The sequence below is a fragment of the Neolamprologus brichardi genome, chromosome 18, assembly GCF_056152115.1.
Source record: "Neolamprologus brichardi isolate AB-2024 chromosome 18, ASM5615211v1, whole genome shotgun sequence".
Taxonomy (NCBI): Eukaryota; Metazoa; Chordata; class Actinopteri; order Cichliformes; family Cichlidae; genus Neolamprologus; species Neolamprologus brichardi.
The window spans coordinates 3,414,496-3,436,293 of record NC_142121.1 but is presented as its reverse complement, the minus strand read 5'-3'; the positions used below and the strand labels follow the sequence as shown (position 1 = coordinate 3,436,293).

Here is a 21,798-nt window from a genome sequence, read left to right as displayed (position 1 = left end):
ATATCACAGTGTTGGCTGAAAAATGACCATTAGTTGACTCAATCACTCAGATAGCTGATGTAGCTGTGGCAAAGCTTTAGTTTCCATTTTATAGCAGATTTACAGCTGAGCAAGTCTTAGTTGACGACGTTGTTTTCATGCAATGACATATAAAACATAGAAGATATGGGTGTTAAAGCCATAAATCAATAAAAACAGAAAGAACAGCTCAAAAGACCAAAAAGAAAGAAACATAAAAAATTAAAAGCAACTCTCGTACTGTATAAAAAGTGCCAGTGTTGGGGCAGACTGCATGTAGTTCAACTGTAGAAGCAGGCAAAGACACAAAGGCGCAATAGTTTCCTTTAAATGTGTCTAATGTGGCCACTGCAGGGGCTGATGGGAGCTTTGAGGACCTGTTAGAAACCACGTGGCCCTCGTCTGATCTCGCAGCTCGTCCTTGTTTGGCCTCAGCTGCATCAGAGCGCCACTTCTCCCCAGGTTCACCAGAGGAAACACCACTGCACAAAATGCTTTTCCTCCCAGCTGCTGCTCTGTGCTGTCTGTGTTCAGGTGAGTGTTTCCAGCCAATCAGGAGCCAACAAAGTCAACCTGTAACAAACACTGTCACACTAACCTTCATCTATGTCTGTGTCTCTACAGCACTGGTTACCATGGCAGCAGAACAGCTGATTCAGGAGCAGAAATCAAAGACCAGGAGAGCTGATGAAACAGTGTCCTTAGCGTGTACAGGCATTAACCAGTGTGACACCAATTTTGTGTACTGGTACATGAGAAAAGATGAGGGAACATTAGTAGCGATTCTACGTTTTGATCGTAGTGGTGAAAAAAAGCCCACAGCTTTCAGTCATCCTCTAAAAGACACGTTTTCAGCTCTGAGGAAAGAAAATGGCGGTGAGCTGGTGATCAGCAGATGTACGTTTGATCATTCAGCCACTTACTACTGTGCCTGTTATAAAGGAGGTGCCCACAGTGAGAAATGATCCCTGCAGCCTGAACAAAAACCATCAGAAGAGCAGATGTCAGGCAGTAAACCACAGCCCAGCTTCACCTCCATCACAGGCGGAGTAATAACGATGAAGAAATAAGAAAGTCGAGGTTTACTCACAGAGCAAGTCAGACTAATATTATCACATAACTTATAATATTAATCATTTGTAATAATAATGGATTGCATTGATAGAGCGCTTTTCTAGACACTCGAAGCGCTTTACAACTCCACTATTCATTCACACACTGGTGGAGGCAGCTACAGTTGTAGCCACAGCTGCCCTGGGGCAGACTGACAGAAGCGAGGCTGCCATATCACGCCATCGGCCCCTCTGGCCAACACCAGCAGGCGGTAGGTGAAGAGTCTTGCCCAAGGAGACAACGACCAAGAGTCAGAGTCTGAACCGGCAACCTTCTGGTTACAAGACGAGCTTCCTAAACCCCTGAACCACGGTGTAAGACTGCTGCTGCATAAATGTGATATTCTACGCTGGTTACCATTTATTATATACATATACAAATCAGCAGGGCATGTCACTCGAAAACCTAAAGCAAATTACAGAAAAAACGCAGTTTGAAATACTGTTTACAGGAGATGCTGTGATAAGGTTTCATTTTTGTATTCACATTATTTCATTTTATTGTACTGAAAAACAGAATAGTGGCTGCATACTTACATTTATTCACTTGGCTATGTGGCAAATTGAATCACATGGACGCTCAGCTGTTATTTGGAATCCAACCTAAAACTGATCATGAATGACTGAAGATTGTTGTAAAGTTTGAATGATATGTGTGAGTTTTGTTTGGCTGGAGCAAACACCAAACGATGCCATTACAAGTTCGATAAACTAAACGTGACTGTTACACTGAGCATTAAAACATTGGGAACCGTGTAAGTACACACGCCAATACATATATGACAATAAATAAGATGTTTTTAGATTTGTTAACTGGACATGTCGTATATTATACTTTTAAAAGTATCTCCTGCGTTGGCAGGTGAAGGTTTGGAACAAAACGGGTTCAGGGCTGATAATAATTTTGCATTTTCCTGTTATCAGCCACAGACTCAGTTTCTGTACATCCACAGAAACGGCAAAATAAGGTCATTTAAGAATAAAAATGAAAATAACTGCTCAAAGGACAAGAAGGAAATACAATAATAAAAACAACAAATCTATAGCTTTAAAAAAAAGTGACTCTTTTACTGAGTTTAAAACCACGTTATAACAAAAAGTGTCCATATCAGTGCAGACTGTATGAAGTTCAACTGTAGAAGCAGGCAAAGACACAAAGGCGCAGTAGGTTTCTTTAAATGTGTCTAATGTGGCCACTGCAGGGGCTGATGGGAGCTTTGAGGACCTGTTAGAAACCACGTGGCCCTCGTCTGATCTCGCAGCTCGTCCTTGTTTGGCCTCAGCTGCATCAGAGCGCCACTTCTCCCCAGGTTCACCAGAGGAAACACCACTGCACAAAATGCTTTTCCTCCCAGCTGCTGCTCTGTGCTGTCTGTGTTCAGGTGAGTGTTTCCAGCCAATCAGGAGCCAACAAAGTCAACCTGTAACAAACACTGTCACACTAACCTTCATCTATCTGTCTGTGTCTCTACAGCACTGGTTACCATGGCAGCACAGCTGATTCAGGAGGATTTGACATCTACAAAGAAAGCTGGTGAAGCAGCGTCCCTAAAGTGCACAGGGTTCGACCTGTGTGACAATAGTTATATGTACTGGTACATGAAAAAAGATCCAGGAGCGTTCACGGTGATTGTGCGTTTTGACCGCATTGAAAAAAAAATCTCAAAGTTCACTCATCATCTAAAAGAGTCATTTTCAGCTATGAGTGAGAAGGAGGATATTGTACTGATGATCAACAAATGCAGTCTGGATCATTCAGCCACCTACTACTGTGTCTGTCACAAAGAAGTTCCCACAGTGAGAAACGATCCCTGCAGCCTGAACAAAAACCAACAGATGAGTCTGTGACAGGAAGAGAGCAGCAAACCACAGAAACATCCTAAACCATTCATACGTGCTGCAAATGTTATCTCTGTTATACATTTATTTCTTCATTGTCTTCTACATTATTGCAAAATACACTTTGTAACAAACGCTTGTTTTTCTAATCAAAGATATTTAAGGTATTATCTTTCGTCATCTTCTGCAATCATTCGCCGATGAGCCTGATATCAGTGCAAAATTACAAATAAAATAACAATCCGACATGAAATATGTAAGCCAGACATTTTTGCCTGTCATCTCAAAAAACCTGATTGGATTTTTACTACTTGTTTGAGATCTCAGAGAAACTATACTTATTTATATATTAACTTATACAACACTAAAAATCTTCTCCCAATCATGTCAAGTTTCTCTGAGCTCTTCTGAAATATGAGTCTTGCACAAAGCTTTTAACCTTTGAAAAGTCAAAAGAAGGAAAAGAGAAGATTCTCAATATATATATATATATATATATATATATATATATATATATATATTTAGCAATTTATAACCAGACATTACAAGTTTTTGTAAAATCAGATTTAAAACGTTTTTCTTATACATTCAAAAACTATTTTTCTGCATCTTTAAATGGGTCTGGAGGCTGTTTGGGCTTTATTAAGAGAAATGTTCACTGTCATGCAATTATTTTCTGTAAGCAACAAACAACAAAACATGTTTCAAGCATAGAGCTGTAATATTTAACACAATGAAAAAGTTAAATATATATATATATTATAAAATGTTAAAATGACCTCAGTGGAATGAATATTTCTAGATCTGCAGTAACAACACAAATTCAAATTTGACTTTTCATTGAAAACAAATTCCAACAGTTGTTGTTTTTATGCTGCATTCACTTGAGATGGGAACTTCTGCAACTATAGCTCTTTAGATGTTATATAAGACATAAGACAACAAGACATGTTTAGATCTGTAAATTCATGTTTTCAGATCGTGTTCATTGATGCTACAGCAGTTGTTGTAGCAGCAGTTGTTGTCATTCTGTGTACCCTGAATGGTGACCTGGATGATTCTCCATCCTATGATTCAACAGAAGTAGAGCTGCTTTAGCTGAACGATGTAGAAACTTTTTCCTGCTGTGCTGACACGTCTTCATATTCAACAGAAATTCATTTGTGTTAATACATAAAAAACTGTTGCTGGGTTGAATTTAATTTTAAAGCTGTCCCACTGTGAAGAAATATTTCTTTTTTGATCATACTGTTTTTTAAGATATTCAACAATGTCCACACACCCTATTTAAAATCTAATGTTACTAATCTACGCACTGCAGGGGCTGATGGGAGCTTTGAGGACCTGTTAGAAACCACGTGGCCCTCGTCTGATCTCGCAGCTCGTCCTTGTTTGGCCTCAGCTGCATCAGAGCGCCACTTCTCCCCAGGTTCACCAGAGGAAACACCACTGCACAAAATGCTTTTCCTCCCAGCTGCTGCTCTGTGCTGTCTGTGTTCAGGTGAGTGTTTCCAGCCAATCAGGAGCCAACAAAGTCAACCTGTAACAAACACTGTCACACTAACCTTCATCTATCTGTCTGTGTCTCTACAGCACTGGTTACCATGGCAGCAGAACAGCTGATTCAGGAGCAGTTATCGCAGACCAGGAGAGCTGGTGAATCAGTCTCCATCAGCTGTGCAGGAACTGAGTTGTGTAGCAAAAATACTGTGTACTGGTACCAGAAGAAAGAGGGAGAAAAGCTCACAGTGATCCTGACTGTTAACAGGAATAATGGTTATGTTTATTCAGATTTCAACCATCCACAGAAAAATGATTTCTCAGCTGTAAGAAAACAGAATGGCTGTGAGTTGGTGGTTGCAGGAATTCGCTCTGCTCATTCAGCCACCTACTATTGCTCCTGTTTGAAGTCGGGTACCCACAGTGAATAATGATCTCTGCAGTCTGAACAAAAACCAACTGACTAGCAGAAATCAGACAATGAGCACTTTCCTCATTTCTTTAGAAATTCATCTTTCATCTTTTCACTGTAAACAAATACAAGTTTGTGCCAGCTTAATCCTTATTTTCCTTAATTATCCTTATTATTTTATTTAAACATCTTTTTTTATTATGTCATTAATAAATATTGTATACATGTATATTTGCTGTATATACATTTTGCTCTTTATTACCGTGTGCTCTTTCCCTTACTGCATGAAGTGCCTTGAGGTGAAAGTTGTAGTGATTCAGAAGTGTACAGATATAATTTAACTGAATAATATAAATATTTTTGCATTTTTGCTGATATTGCAAAATAAAACTAAACTTTATATAATCACCCTTTTCCAACAAAAAACATTTATTAGTAATCCTATCTTATTATTAAAAATTTTGTTTAAATGTATTTAAATGTAAATGCAAATGTCAGAGCACTGTTGAGCCAACCATTCCTTTAACATTAAGTAGTCTAAGGAGCTTGCAAAGAAAAGCGTCTGGACTTCTTTGAGTTGCTTGAAGACGTTTCACCTTCATCCGAGAGGCTTCTTCAGTTCTAAGGTCAAATGGTGGAGAGTCCCAGATATAAACCTGGTGGGAGTTTCCCCCCAAAGAGGGACAAAATGACCCCCTGATGATCCTCTAATCGCCTGAGCCAAGGTGTGAAACTGGGTGTGGGTCCCAATCAGCCAGAGTTTCAGGTGAGTTCATTGTGAAACCTGACCCCACCTTATCATGTGATTTCCTGAGGTCAGATGGCCCAGGATGTGAGTGGGCGTTAAGGCGTCTGGGGAAGGAACTCAAAACTGGATTATAGATGGCAGAGAGTTGGTGTCGTAAACCACCGCCTCTGTTCAAAGATGGTCGCTCACAGTGGACATATATGGCTTCTTTCACTCCTCTTTCAAACCATCTGTCCTCTCTGTCCAAAATGTGAACAATTGGCATCCTCGAAAGAGTGACCTTTGACCTTTAGATGCAGATGGACAGCTGAATCTTGTCCTGTGGAGGTGGCTCTTCTGTGTTGTGCCATGCGCTTGTGAAGTGGCTGTTTGGTCTCTCCAATGTAGAGGTCTGGGCATTCCTCGCTGCTGTACAGCAAACACCACATTGTTAAGTCTGTGTTTTGGCGTTTTGTCTTTCGGGTGAACCAGTTTTTGTCTGAGTGTGTTGCTGGGTCTGAAGTAAACTGGGATGTCGTGCTTGGAGAAAACCCTCCTGAGTTTTTCCGATACACCGGCTACATAGGGGATGACAATGTTGTTGCGTCTGTCCTTCTTATCCTCCCTCGCTGGTGTCTGATCTTCTTTTCTCCTCCTCCAGTCTATCAACATGTCTTTTAGACCCCATTCCTACAAAACTGCTCAAAGAAGTCCTGCCATTAATTAATGCTTCAATCTTAAATATGATCAACCTATCTCTAATAATCAGCTATGTACCACAGGCCTTCAAGCTGGCTGCAGTTAAACCTTTACTCAAAAAGCCATCTCTAGACCCAGCAGTCTTAGCTAATTATAGGCCAATCTCCAACCTTCCTTTCATATCAAACATCCTTGAAAGAGTAGTTGTCAAACAGCTAACAGATCATCTGCAGAGGGATGGTTTATTTGAAGAGTTTCAGTCAGGTTTCAGAGTTCATCGCAGCACAGAAACAGCTTTAGTGAAGGTTACAAATGATCTTCTTATGGCCTCTGACAGTGGACTCATCTCTGTGCTTGTCCTGCTAGACCTCAGTGCAGCGTTTGATACTGTCGACCATCATGTTCTATTTGTCACGGCTGGCGTGGCGAGCCATGTATAAATTATTGAAGGACCCAAGATGCAGGCACCACTGATGTGAGTGGGCTTTTACTGAGGAGGACGATGTACAACAAAAGGCAAAGGATGGCAAGAACAGAACTGACAAAAGCTAACTGGACAAACTAAGAATAAAACAAACCTGAAACCTAGAGACACAAACGGAGACAGGTGCAGGGGAACCACACAGGACGACAGAGGACGATAACGCAGACGAACCAGCAACAGGCAGGAGAACACACAGGGCTTAAATACTCACAGCAGTAATCAAGGGATGGGAGACAGGAGGAACACACCTGGGAGAAATCAGATCTGACGAGACACGGAAAACGTAAACTAAACACACTCACATGAGACAGAGACTTTCAGAATAAAACAGGAAACTCACAGACACAGAGAACCAGGCGAGACACTGAACTTCACAGACAGATTCACGAGCAGACACCATGGACAGACAGAGGGAACACAGAAGTGGCACCAGGCAGATGACAAACAACTTGTTCACACCTGCATTTGTCACAAGTTAGACAGTCTGTTTGTGTTGGTCACTCACAGCATGCTGATGACAAGGTGTTTAAAATCAGAACTGCAGACACTCCACCGCCTGCTGGTGATGGCCAGAGGGGCCGATGGTGCGATATGGCAGCCTCGCTTCTGTCAGTCTGCCCCAGGGCAGCTGTGGCTACAACTGTAGCTGCCTCCACCAGTGTGTGAATGTGAGAGTGAATGAATAGTGGCATTGTAAAGCGCTTTGAGGGTCACGAAAAGCGCTATATAAATGAAATCCATTATTATTATTATTATTATTATTATTATTAGTGCTTCCACTTAAAGCTGCTAAGCTATCGGTGCAGTCAGAATAGTGTTCGCCTCACCATCTCCACACTTTAACATGCTGACACTCTGAATCTTTCCTGTTCTGATGCTCAAGTTCATCTTGTCTTGACCAAACCAAGTGATTGATTGACTGATTACAAATTGTGTCACGGTCTGGCAGGCAGACCGTGGGGATATGGGGAATGAGGACCCAAAACGCAGACTCTGCGATGCAAACAGTGCTCTTTATTTACAGTGAGAAGCTGTAAACACAATAACTCCCCGTTGTTTCCTTGAATCCCGTGTGTGCTTCCCTCCGACGTCTGTGCTCCCCGCTGTTGTGTTTCCGCACACCCCGTGCGTGCTGCCTTTCTGGACCACTCTTCCTCCTGCAGAAAAACCATAGAAGCAGCCGTCAACACTAACTCTGGCGGGCATACACGAACAGCACTGACATATGCTGAGACACACTAACTTGGTAGGATACTCAATGAACCCGCGCCGGTGGGAGCTCCAACACTCTCCTAAGTAGCTCCCCCGACGAGCCCTGATCGCCAACAGGTGTGTGGCAGGAACTTCAGGTGTGGCCAGTCCTTCTGCCGGGCCACACCCATTAGGCCCACATGTGGCTGTTCTCCATCCTCCAGCCACACATGTACACACCCACACCCTGCCTCTACATATAATGAGTGGAACACAGAACACAGCACAGTGCAGAAAGACACACATCCCTAAATAACAACAACGACAATACTAATAATACCAATAATACTAATAATGGTCCATCCTGCTCACGGACCCCCGAGTCCACCAGAGCCGGGTCCGTGACAAATTGTTGTTAACGAGCAGCTGACCAGTTTTATGTAATAACATGGCAGATAAACACACACACACACACACACACACACATGAAGGACATATCTAAAACCTGCAGGATACAGGCCCTCGAGACCTGGAGTTCGACACCTGTGCCCCTTAAAGATTAATGCCTAACCCTAAACCTAAACCTACCAATAACTTATTTGCAACCCTGACAATGAAACCACATTCTGAGCCTCAAAAATGCCTTCAAATGTGTGAGGACCGGCATGTGTGTCCTCAAAAGTGACTGTGACCTCACAAAGATAGGTAGACAGGAACACACACACACACACACACACACACACACACATATATTTAGTGATTTTCCAAAAAATGAAATCCCAGAGATCATCCATATTGTTATTTTTCAGGGTTTGAGGAAATTGGTGATGATAAATAATAATAAGCCACTAATCTGTAATTAAAAAAAAAACGTTTATGGTTCAGAAAAAGGTAAAGAAACAAAATATAAAAAGTTACTTGTAGTTTATCCAAGAGAAGCACAGTTTCAAGGCAGTTAGCAGCCAAAACGATAAACTCCATGTGACCTTTCCTGGAAGTGAAATATGATACTTTCCGCTCGTTCACCTCAGCTGACAAACTCAACGGCAGAAAGGTTTTTGTATCAGTGTGTTTCAGTGTGGGAGGATCCGCTAATGAGTCCAACAGCTATCTCATCTTTGGCTCTGGAACAAAGCTCTATGTAACAGGTAAGGCTTAAAATGTACTTCACCTACTTGATTTTACTGTTTTTGTTTTTACTTAAAAGTTTATCATCTGTGCCTTTAAATGTTTTAAATGTTTGTAAAATAGTTTTAAGAAAGCGGTGCGCTTAGTCTACCTTTAAAACTACAATCTAAAAGGTGTCAGAAATGTATTTAAGCTTTTTTATGTAGTGTGCATCTTAAAACCCTGCAGACATTTAAAGAAATGTAAGAAATAATTGAGTAACTTGTTCTCTGGTCTCAGCTCCGCTCTAATGAGACGTAACACTCTGCTTTCTCTGTCTTTCTCTTGGCAAAAGAAAATTAGATTCATAAGGACTGTGGGAGAGTTTCTTTAAATGAAATGAAATGAAATTAAATTATGACAGATTAGAAGCATATCTGATCACAAATCTGTGTTTCTTAATTGTTATTTGTCTCTGTGTTGTGTATCTATCTATATATTTATCTATATATTATTGAGTAGTTCAATTGTTACATCTAAACTTGAAAGTTATGCACCGCAAAATACAAATGGGCTTTTAAAAATGTTTCTATTTTTTATCATTTTGCATTTAAAAGTTTTGCCGATGGATCGATGAGCCACATTTAAGCAGCTTGTTAAAAATAATCAAACAGTGAAGAATCGTGTGATTAGAAGGTGGTGTAGTATAATCTGTAAAATGATGTGGCACAAACATATAATTACATTTTGGTTCATGGTGTTAATATATTTCTTCAATTTTATATGTTTAACATGACCAAATAAAATAACTGTATGAAGGATGGAAGAGCCTGCTGCCGGTACCGTACCTCAGCCTTCATTAGAGAAGGTTTAAATGATTTCTTACTAAATATTAGACTTAACAGTTAAAGTGAGTTAAGTGCTAGAAAAGATCTCTTGGTAGTTGTTGTCTATTGTTTCAATGATTTTTCATCAAAACAGCACAAATGTGAAATTTGCTGTTTAGAATGAGAGGAAGTTATCTTTGAATATATTTGATAAGTGATTGTGCAACCATGACAAACGTGAAGCAAATGTATCCAAAGAGAGCAGAGACAGCTGGTTTGCTGAACAGTTGTTTTAAAAAAGTAGATAAAGAAATAAAAAGAATTAATAGTGAGCTGGTGAGCAGTGAAACATACACATGAGCAGAAATTACTTTGCACTTCTAAAGGTGCAGCAGAGCAAGTCAAACATCGTCTTGTGGATTTAAGAGACGTTTATCTTTAACGACAAGACTTCATGACCTCACCTGTAGGGGATTCAGATAAAACCACAAACTAGTCTAATCTGGAAAAAACAGGCCAGTGATTTCCCAGGATACACATATAAACTAATATGTATCTTTATGTCATTGTAGACTAGTAATGCATTTATCATATACTTAGTATTGTGGGTTCTTTAGCCATAATTCATAGTAATATTTCACTGTAGCTATTATACCAACATAATCTGTATATTTCCATTTATTCACAGGGAAGTTTGGATAATATTTATTATGAATGACATAATTTTAATTTTCTGTATAAATAGATAAAAATTAAATTCTGTTATTAAGATGCACATATAAAACTGCAGACGATTTGTGATAAATCATGGTACATATGTGCAGTACATACTGTGTATGTGTATATGAGTGGTTAATGCTTATGGTCCATGTAGTTTCCAGGATTGGGCTGAAAGCCGTGCTGGAAGCTGCTGCTGACGGTGTGAATGTGTCTGTGCTGCTTGCTGTTAAACTTTAGATAAGCCAACAGTGAAGCCCGAGGTGACCGCTTACAACGCAGCAAACAGCACCAGCCTCGGGGGGAGGAGCGCCCTGGTGTGTCAGGCCTCAGGAATGATTCCTCCTCTGGTCCAGTTCTCCTGGAAAAGAGAGAAGAACGGCCGGCTGGAGGATCTGCCCCCTGCTGAGGTGGAGCAGCTGGAAATCAAAGAGCCGGGACGCATCACTTCCATCACGGTGCTCGATCAGGGTGATATCTACTCATATAAATACCTCTGTGAAGTCAACCATGAGAAAGGCAAAGTGACCGGCCAAAACAAAATAGGTAATGAACACTTCATGACTGAGTGATTCAACAGTCAGAGAATATTCAGAGAGCAGAGGAGAAGGTCACTGACATGACTTTGTCAATTCTTTCCTTTTCTTTTACAGAGATTAGAGGACCTTCTCCTCCCCCACCGCCTCCCCCACGCTGGTTTAAAGAGAGGCTGCTGTGTCTGATGTACACAGTGCTGATAGCGAAGAGTCTGGCGTACTTCTGTGGACTCTCTCTGCTCGGGATCACGAGAAAGAAGGGACGTTCAACCAACAGCGCACCTGCTAACTGACTGTCTTTAAACAGCTTTTATGTCTCAATTACATCTGTTAAAACTATATATACATGATGAATTTATGCTGCTGACAGACTTGAAATGTTCACTGTCAGCAATACTTTGCATTTGAGTGACATATTCCTTCAAAATGAATGTGATTTATTGTAGATAATTAGTTTTGTACACAGTTGTCCTCACGAGAAACTTCCTGTCATCTATCGCACACATGAAACAGAAGCTGTTGTTAATTTGTAAAAACAAAAACACTTTGCTTGTGTTCGCAGTTCAACAGCTTGTTGTGTTTTATAGACGGCAACAAACTGTGCCAAGGAAAACACATCGGTACAAAATGATTGTTCGATACATACATGAAGCTTTTGGAAAAGAGCACAAAATCATAATGTCAAAATAAAAGAGAACCCCGTCTCACGCAGAGATAACACCTGTTATATCACCATTTTTTAAGAAATGTTTTTTAAAGCCTAAAATGTATATAATTTATCAAAAACATGATTTGGGAGAACAGTTCTCACAAAAGAAGCTTTTGGTAATTTTATGTCTTTCATATTTTAAATATTGTTTTATTAATAATACTTTTTTGTTACTGTAAGAAAAAACATCTGCTTTTTTATTCTTTTCAGCTTTTAGCTGTTACAGATTCACTTTTATGAGTGTCTGTTTGACTTTTATAGTGTCAAATTTTAATAAATCTATTTCTGCACCAGACTTTCTTCAAGAAGAAATTATTTGAAATATCGTTTTTCATTTTTTATGTCTTCTGTAGCAAAGTAAGCTTGCAAAAATAATTATTGTGGAGTAATTCCCTATGAAAAATATATGAAAAGCTTTATAGTTTGTTGTAAACACCAGTAAAATATTTCTTTAGAATCAGATTTTGATACTTTTGACTTAACCGAATATAATAACTGATTCATAGAGAAATAAAATGGCCAGAAATAAACAGGAAGCTCAAATTTTTTTTATTTTTTTAATTTTTTGCCTGTCCCGTTTGGTTCTTTTTCATCAGAATTATTGTCTAAAGGCGAAGAAAGATGCCCAACGGACTTACTTTACCAAATGGACCATCCCAGCCTTGCCGTAATGGTCTATTTGATTCACCTTTTATCATTTATTTTATTTATTATTTTTTATTTTCACTTGCTAGATACGGGACAGACTTGAATGAGGAAAAGAAAAGGGAGAAAGGAAGAGGGAAAAAAATTTGAGTCTGTAATACTTGTTAATAAAGTTTTTCATATACAGTTTATTTATGATTCCTATGCAGTTTCTCTGAGTTTGCTTTAATGTGGCAGAAACATTACAACATTTAAAACATCAGTAACAGTGAACAGAAAATTATTAACCCACATCTAACAAAAACAGATCTTTAAGTACAAAAATATTTTATTTACTGTAAAAAGCAAATTGAGAACTCACTTAAGTTTTTTCAATTAGATTAACCTTTAGACCAAGGGGGTCAAACATGAGGCCCGGGGGCCAGAATTGGACTTATTTAGACTAACCAGAAAAACATTTTTTATTTTTCTTCTAAAATTTAAATTTACAATTTTAAGTTAAGAAATAACACTTTCAAGTAGTGAAAATATTATACAGAAAATAAACCGTCCAAATCTGTAATCTGGTTCAAATAATAAATAATGAATCTTCAAGCATCAATTCATAAACAGATTTTACAGACTTAATCTGAACTGTTCAAATAACTCGAGTTTATTTATGTAACGCCGTTTCACAGCAGTGATCTCGAGACAAAAGGCTGCTGGAGGGAGAAGTCATGACCGAGCACAACACATCCTGAGTCAACAAACCATAAATATGACAGATATCTTAATTTATTTCATGATAATTTAACTTCTAGGTAATTCATATTCTCAGTATTCGACTATATTCAGATCATAGCCCTCTAGTATGTACGGTGGGTTTGTTGGTTTCGTATCACTTGGTCAAAAACAACTGAAAGTGGGTCATTAATATTGTTTGTTTGAGTGTAACTCTGAGTGGGTGGAGGGGGCTCAGTGGAAAAAGGAGCTCTTACATGTGAATCTGTTGTCAGTGCATCAGCACTTCCTTCCTCGTGCAGCAGATGGGCTGTGTGGGTTTCGACGCTGCAGCCGCCACACCGTTAGCTGCGGTTTTTCACTTTAATGACATGTTGACAGTTACACGCACTGGTTAAAGAACGATTCCAGGAAGTCGGTCTGATTTCAGCTGCGCCTGCAATGATCAGTGTTTTTAATCTGTGAGAGAAACAACTCACAGATGAGTTCAAAACAACTGTGATGAAATAAAAGAAGAGGTGAAAAACCCACTCACGAGTTTGTTGGTGACCATTTACAATGAAAAAAAGTGACACATTAAAAAAAACTTGCACAATAATAACCATTGTGCACATATACAGCTACGTATAACAATCAACACATGTCACAATTTATGCAAAATATCACATTTGTCCAACCTTTGTTTTTTAAACTAGTGCAGTCGTTTGTGTTCTTGTTCATTTAATTTAATTAATTAATAGATTTTTGTGTTATTATCTTCATATGGGAGGGTTTACAAAAAGGCCTCCTGTACATCTGTTCCTGTTATCAGATCAACAGAACATGAAACCCCCGATACAGAAGCACAAAAGTCCCGTTGTTGCCTCATTCTTAGAAAAACAAAGACTTCTTCAAACTGAAGAAAACATTTGTGCTTTTTCACCAACAGTCTCTTTGTTTCCGCTCATAAATATTTAAAAACCTCTTTTGCACCTTATTTACTGAAACATATTTACTTCTTCTAACATGAAGTGTTGTTAATATGACACATGCAGACAGATACAGATATTATTATTATTAGTGTTAAGGACATTGTGTTTTTGGTAGCACTAGTGTGTGTGTGTGTGTGTGTGTGTCATTCTGTCCCTAAAAGAAAAAGCTTAACAATTTTTGATTAAAATCTGATAAAACTTATTTTTCAGCTTTGTAGAGTAAAGTCATGTTCAAGGTCGGCTTAATGATTTATAAAATACATAAATAAATAAATAAAAATATTTACATAAAACCTCATAACCTACAAGAAACACAAGTGCCGTGTCAGCTTAGAGAAAGTAAAGTGTAAAGGTTTAAAATATCATATTTGACCTCTGACCTTCAAAGTCAATAGATTGATCTGAAGGTCAAAGTTATGATTATGGTATGTAAAGTTATTTAAAACTATGCCTCTTAATGCCATTTTTTGCACTGACAGCATATAGAGAATATATATATATATACATACAGTGGGGCAAAAAAGTATTTAGTCAGCCACCGATTGTGCAAGTTCCCCCACTTAATATGATGACAGAGGTCAGTAATTTGCACCAGAGGTACACTTCAACTGTGAGAGACAGAATGTGAAAAAAAAATCCATGAATTCACATGGTAGGATTTGTAAAGAATTTATTCGTAAATCAGGGTGGAAAATAAGTATTTGGTCACCTCAAACAAGGAAAATCCCTGGCTCTCACAGACCTGTAACGTCTTCTGTAAGAAGCTTTTCTGTCCCCCACTCATTACCTGTATGAATGGCACCTGTTTGACCTCATCATCTGTATAAAAGACACCTGTCCACAGCCTCAACCAGTCAGACTCCAAACTCCGCCATGGCCAAGACCAAAGAGCTTTCGAAGGACACCAGGAAAAGAATTGTAGACCTGCACCAGACTGGGAAGAGTGAATCTACAATAGGCAAGCAGCTTGGTGTGAAAAAATCAACTGTGGGAGCAATCATCAGAAAATGGAAGACATACAAGACCACTGATAATCTCCCTCGATCTGGGGCTCCACGCAAGATCTCATCCCGTGGGGTCAAAATGATCATGAGAACGGTGAGCAAAGATCCCAGAACCACACGGGGGGACCTGGTGAATGACCTGCAGAGAGCTGGGACCAAAGTAACAAAGGTCACCATCAGTAACACACTACAACGGCAGGGAATCAAATCCCGCAGTGCCAGACGTGTTCCGCTGCTGAAGCCAGTGCATGTCCAGGCCCGTCTGAAGTTTGCCAGAGAGCACATGGATGATACAGCAGAGGATTGGGAGAATGTCATGTGGTCAGATGAAACCAAAGTAGAACTTTTTGGTATAAACTCAACTCGTCGTGTTTGGAGGAAGAAGAATACTGAGTTGCATCCCAAGAACACCATACCTACTGTGAAGCATGGGGGTGGAAACATCATGCTATGGGGCTGTTTTTCTGCCAAGGGGACAGGACGACTGATCCGTGTTAAGGACAGAATGAATGGGGCCAAGTATCGTGAGATTTTGAGCCAAAACCTCCTTCCATCAGTGAGAACTTTGAAGATGAAATGAGGCTGGGTCTTCCAACATGACAATGATCCAAAACACACCGCCCGGGCAACAAAGGAGTGGCTCCGTAAGAAGCATTTGAAAGTCCTGGAGTGGCCTAGCCAGTCTCCAGACCTCAACCCCATAGAAAATCTGTGGCGGGAGTTGAAAGTCCGTGTTGCTCGGCGACAGCCCCAAAACATCACTGCTCTTGAGAAGATCTGCATGGAGGAATGGGCCAAAATACCAGCTACTGTGTGTGCAAACCTGGTAAAGACCTATAGTAAACGTTTGACCTCTGTTATTGCCAACAAAGGTTATGTTACAAAGTATTGAGTTGTATTTTTGTTATTGACCAAATACTTATTTTCCACCCTGATTTACGAATAAATTCTTTACAAATCCTACCATGTGAATTCATGGATTTTTTTTTCACATTCTGTCTCTCACAGTTGAAGTGTACCTCTGGTGCAAATTACTGACCTTTGTCATCATTTTAAGTGGGGGAACTTGCACAATCGGTGGCTGACTAAATACTTTTTTGCCCCACTGTATATATATATAGTAGGGATGCACCGATACCCGATACTGGTATCGGGTATCGGGGCCGATACTGTAAAATGTGTGTGTACTCATACTCGTAAAAGTTAACCGATACCATGAACCGATACTAACTTATTTCATTAATCAGAGGGTGGCTTGTCATTTCTGTTGTAGTTTTTTAGATTGGCCACTAGGGGGACATCCCGCGCTAAACAGGCTCAGGGTTAGAAGAGTGAGACTGGCAGCTCCAGATAAAAAAGAGAAACTGGAGGCTGCTGTAGCTAGGCTAAACAAAATGTCAGCACTGTGGACCAGCCAACTTTAACTCAGGTTTTGGAAAAGCAAAGAAAAATGTCAAGAGAATCCACAGGCAGTTAAAATAACAGAGGCTCGACTCATTTTATTGCTCTGGATGACCAGCCAATGCCGGTCGTGGAAAACATAGGATTGCATCGTCTTCTCAGCATACTCCAGCTGTGATATGAAATATAATAAATAAACAGAAGTGTTTATTTATTATTCTGAAAGCTCGGGACAGTGCCAATAGTTCAGTGATATTTTGTTAAATTACAATGTGGAGACTCTGCATTTAACAGAAGTGCTTATTTTTCACTTGAAATTTTTTTGTGGTCATTTTTATTAAGATTTTATTTTTTATCGGCAGAGAATAAAATAAAACCTGTCTTCCAATTCATTGCATTTGTGTGTGTGTGTGTGTGTGTGTAGTAGAAGTATCAGTTTTTGTACTCTGTATCGGCAAGTACTCAGATCCAAGTATTGGTATCATATCGGTTTGAAAAAATTGGTATCATTGCTTCCCTAATATATATATATATATATATATATATATATATATATATATATGGAGATGCTGAATTTGACATTACTTTATTCCTCTGAGCTCTTCTTCAAGGTCAAATAATGTCAAACTTTCATAAAATGTCTTTCAGCTCTAGGATTAAAGCTGAAAATGCTGCTGTCTTTGTGCGTATTGGCAACACTTAGGAAGTAATACGAGGATTCTGCACCTCACATGTGGCCTGCATCCAAATGTATGTCACATTTGACCTCTGACCTCACATTTACACATCACATCTGCCAGTTATGTCAACCATTTTAATATATACCAACAGCACTAAAAACCTCTTAAAGTACTTTTAAAAAGAGCAAATAAAACCAAATGAATATCTGCTGAATACCATACTTTTACCTCAAAAGTAAATGTTGAGTGTGAGGTGTTGTGATCATAATTATTTCATCATTGTTTTAAAATATTTTCAAAATTGTATATTGAAAAAGGTATCACTAAGTATTAATGAAGCACAGGTCTGATGTTCTCTGACATACAAAACAACTCCAGGTGTCGCTGTTGACAAACTTTTCATCCACAGAACGTAAAAACCTATTCAGTCACAGTTCAGATGATTTAGGTTAAAAGTTGTGTTTAAATATTTTACATGTTTTAGTACATTTGGATCATTCATTTGACTTTTGTCTTCTTCAGATGCAGGAGTTCTGTTTGGAAATGGATATAATTTAAAACTAAAGATGTAAATGTGACAAACAAGTGTTAACATGGTTTCATAAATTACTGATTTTTTGAATGCATGAAAAAACTCACTCTGGACAATAATGTAACTATAACAATGATAAAATATGAAGCTTTATTTTTTTGTTTTAGAATACATGACCAAATTAAAAATCAAAATAAACTAAACAATACAAATCATTTATTTTGATCAGTGATCAGTTTATAATAGGAATTTCCATTTGATCCATAACTGTCCATATATATACTACTTTAGAATAGAGTGTGCATAAAAATGCAATATAAAAACAGAATAGAAGAAGAATGAACTACATCATGAACACAACACTGATCAAAGTGATGAATGAGATGAATTGATGAGATCTGATGGTGAGAAAAGGCGAGCAGGAAACAGTCAGTCAGCATGTGTGCAGTTGGTGGACGCTCCCTTGTTTGTGAGCATCATCAGCAGAGAGAGTCCACAGCAGTACACCAGACTCTTCACTATCAGCACTGTGTACAGCAGGCAGAGCAGCTTCACCCTGCACTGAGACTGGAAGGACACTGAAGGACAGACAGACACAAAGAGACAGACAGACAGTCGGGTTATTCCTCTCAGATCAAGGAGAAAAAGTCCAAATAGAAACAGTCACAGCTTCTTCTTCAAGTGGATGAATTGATGTAGTGTTTGTGTCCACTTGGGGGCAGAAGAACTCCACAAGCAGCTAACAAACTGATCTCTGACATATTATGGTCTGTCTGCTGTTTGGTGCTGAGCAGCTAGTGTACAGTGGCTTTATCAGAGCTTGTTGGATGAAGATTTGATCAATTAGTGCAACTTTAAGACCCTAAACTTGTTCCAGCTCCCTCATTGGACATTGGAGCTGTCCATGCAGAGAGGCAGCAGGTGATCTTACAGTCAGCTGGCTGCAGAGCTGGCAGGTCTGCTGGCTCTCTCTCTGGAGGACAGGAGGCTGCTGGAGCTGGAAGCTCTGAAACAGAAAAGGAGTCAAATGTTTGGAGCTGCAGTGAGAAATGTCAGTCCTCTGCTGCTCTGCTCTCTTTGACAGCATCTCCACATGAAGCTGAATCACTGCTCAACACAGTCACCAAGCCTTCATTACCTTGTTGTGTTTGGGCCTCCACTCTGCTGTTGCTGACATTTTTGATGTAGCAGTTACATTTATATGTGCTGTTCTCTTGTTCATGGATCAGCTCCAGCTGCTCTCCCTCAGCAGGGGGCAGCTCCAGTTCTCCTCTGTTCTTCTTCTGTCTTTTACATGACAGCTGGACCAGAGGAGGAAACATGGCTGGGGGCACACACAGCAGGGAGCTGCTCCCCTCCACATGGACTCTGGGTCCTGCTGGTTGAACAACGCAGAGATTACCTCCAGTTGTTTTCTTTTATTAGTTTTAAAAGAAATAACTGAAATACATATTGCTATTAAATCATCACTTGCTAACTAAAGATTATGTATGTTAATTATTTTTATTATAAGTCTTTAACAGTGTCCGTTTTAACAAAGATATTTATATATTCTTAACAAAGCGGCTTTCTGAACGAACACATTTGGTCAAGGTCAAGCGTATTTAGAAAGCACATTTCCAAACAGTCCATGCTGCACAAAGGGTTTAACAATGTAATGTCTCATTTCTCAATTTTGTTATGTAAATTTAACCAAAGCTCAGATTTCTTTGTACATTTCAATACCACAATTATCAATTTGAACATCGTTACCCTTTTAATTCAATGTACATTTTAGGGTCATATGATAAATGGGAAAAATACATATCTGAGTTTAACAAAGTCATTTTTTCCTACATTTTTTTTTTACATCAAATTGCTTCTGAATTTTCTAATCAGTATCTCATTTAAAAATTTTGTTTACTAAAAGATACTTTTTGAAGTAGACACATAAATATTTGACAATTAAAAATAAGTTTTCTTCATCAACGTAAAGTTAAAATCTCCTAACAATACATTTATAAATCAATATTACTTTATTTTTAACATCAAATATGATCTTGTGTTAAAAACCAGCAGAATCACTGAGAGGATCAAATCCTAAATATTTGTAACATCACTAATATTTGCAGAAATAAAGAAGAACTTTAGTTGTTCAGTGAGATTTCAACATGTTTTCAGAGATTATTGAGCTTTTCTTCTGTAACAATGGCTGCAGATGAATTCTCTACTAATGATGAAAAACTAACATGTAAAGCCTGAAGCAGCAGAAACTGACTTTAAACACATTTTCAGCTTCTACAATAAAACAACTGAAGGAAAATAAATGTTTGTTCTTACCTGTTACAGACAGTTTAGTTCCAGAGCCAAAGATGTAGTACCACCGTCCTTTTCCTCTCACAGTGAGAAAGACTGGTACAAAAACCTGTCTGCTGTTGAACGTGTCAGCTGAGGTGAATGAGTCCAAATGAGGAAGCAGGATCATATTTCAGCTCCATGATGTGTTTCTCTAATGTTCATATCAACATGACTGTCTCTTCTTCTCTTTTCTTTTAGCCACACTAGCAGCACGGCTCTGATGTTAATGTCAGTCTGTTGGTCAGTCCACTACTTTAGTCCACATGAAAATAGAAAATCACTATATAAGCACCAGTCCATTTATCCCATCAATGATGCCACCACTACAATGAAACATCTGCTGATAGTATCATGGTTTGGCCCATCTGGCTCACCATCATTAATCACACAATCAATTTTGAATTATAGCAGCAAATTCTGAAGAAAACTATCAGAACATGTGTCTGTGAACTGAATCTCAGGAGAAAGTGGGCCATGCAGCACCACAATGACACAAACCAGTCAAGTTTGTTTTCTTTGTTCCAAATAATGTTGAGAGAAAAATAATCCAGTGAATCCAGCGAGTGATGTGATGAGTCTCTGATGTCTTTCTGATGTGGTTTTGTTGCGTCCTTCAAACCACACCTGGTGTATTTTAGAAGAGAAACATGTTGGTCTGCACAGGCTCTTCTATTTTCAACACTGACAGGATTTCCTTTGCTGTTTCTTCTGTTTTGCACATTTTCCTCTGTTTTCTGCAGCTTGATGGAGCTTCTGTAAAAAATAGATCCAGAGTTATTTTTAGTGGTGCGGAGCAAAGAGATGCTTCAAGGATGCTTCTGAAATGTGCTGTGGCATGTCTGCTGGAATCATCAGTGTTGTACTGAGTGGCCTCAATCAGCTCCAGCAGCCTCGTAGGAACACAAAGTGTCCATGCCTGCTGTTAAAAATAGAGCTTTGCAACAACCGAGTCCAACAGAGTCCAACAAAGATGGTGTGAAAGAGCTGGAAGCGAGCAGTTCATGTGAGAAAATCCAACATGTCAGAATTAAAGCTGCTCTGTGTCAAAAATGGAGTCAAATTCTTCCAAACTGATGTGCTGGACTGATTATCAGTTACTGCAGGTGCTCCAGCCGAGGAGGAGCAGGAACCAGCAGAACTGCCAAACATCACACACACCACAAATGCCACACTCACAGAGAGACAAAGATAGAAAGCAGAGGGAGGAAAGATAGATGGTGGGTAGGCAGCAGAGGATCAGGGGACCATAACACCATCTTACACAGTTATTAACTAATGAGCTCATCGACTAATCTGAAACATCACTTTGATTTTTCTAACAGCTTCATTGGAATTTCAGCTCACAGTGGATCTGCAACATGAGCAGCTGAAGACCTTCAAGAGACGAACTTGAAGTTTAAACACACAGTTGTACAGAAACTTTGGCAAAATGGTTTAAAGGAAACAATATGAAGTTATCAGAGTGACCATCACAAATCTGATCTCAGCTCAATAAAACAACAAAAAGTTTCTGATGGAAGAAGTGAGACAGAGAGGCTGAAGTCTCCTTCACTTTCCCCTGTCATCACATCTTTGAGCGGGTAAAAGGATTTAACATCCAGCCTCATGTGTTAGACCCAGATTTGTGGCA

The 21,798-nt window shown here is 39.2% G+C and overlaps 2 protein-coding genes across 2 annotated transcripts; one reads left to right on the top strand and one right to left on the bottom strand.

Annotated features, from left to right (window-relative positions):
• The first annotated feature begins 9,031 nt into the window (after window positions 1–9,031).
• Window positions 9,032–12,499, top strand: LOC148097325 (uncharacterized). The gene is made up of 3 exons (XM_087832026.1): window positions 9,032–9,130; window positions 10,874–11,179; window positions 11,287–12,499. Exons 2-3 carry the CDS (start codon window positions 10,969–10,971, stop codon window positions 11,460–11,462), a joined length of 387 nt encoding a protein of 128 aa, XP_087688152.1. The 5' UTR covers window positions 9,032–9,130; window positions 10,874–10,968; the 3' UTR covers window positions 11,463–12,499.
• Window positions 12,500–18,260: 5,761 nt separating this feature from the next.
• LOC148097324 (uncharacterized) lies at window positions 18,261–20,295 on the bottom strand. The gene is made up of 4 exons (XM_087832523.1): window positions 20,085–20,295; window positions 18,970–19,233; window positions 18,763–18,837; window positions 18,261–18,409 (listed from the first exon to the last, which is right to left on the bottom strand). The coding sequence occupies exons 1-4, from the start codon at window positions 20,293–20,295 to the stop codon at window positions 18,261–18,263; spliced, it is 699 nt and encodes a 232-aa protein (XP_087688649.1).
• Window positions 20,296–21,798: the final 1,503 nt, after the last annotated feature.

Excerpts from the sequence above, each read along its gene's own strand:
- LOC148097325 (XM_087832026.1), top strand. The coding sequence starts at position 10,969 with ATGATTCCTCCTCTGGTCCAGTTCTCCTGGAAAAGAGAGAAGAACGGC. Across the intron at positions 11,180-11,286 it reads GACCGGCCAAAACAAAATAG|AGATTAGAGGACCTTCTCCT; the intron begins GTAATGAACACT and ends TTTCTTTTACAG.
- LOC148097324 (XM_087832523.1), bottom strand. The coding sequence starts at position 20,295 with ATGATCCTGCTTCCTCATTTGGACTCATTCACCTCAGCTGACACGTTC. Across the intron at positions 19,234-20,084 it reads TGAAAATGTGTTTAAAGTCA|GTAATCTCTGCGTTGTTCAA; the intron begins GTTTCTGCTGCT and ends AAACAACTGGAG. Across the intron at positions 18,838-18,969 it reads GGAGGCCCAAACACAACAAG|AGCTTCCAGCTCCAGCAGCC; the intron begins GTAATGAAGGCT and ends TTTCTGTTTCAG.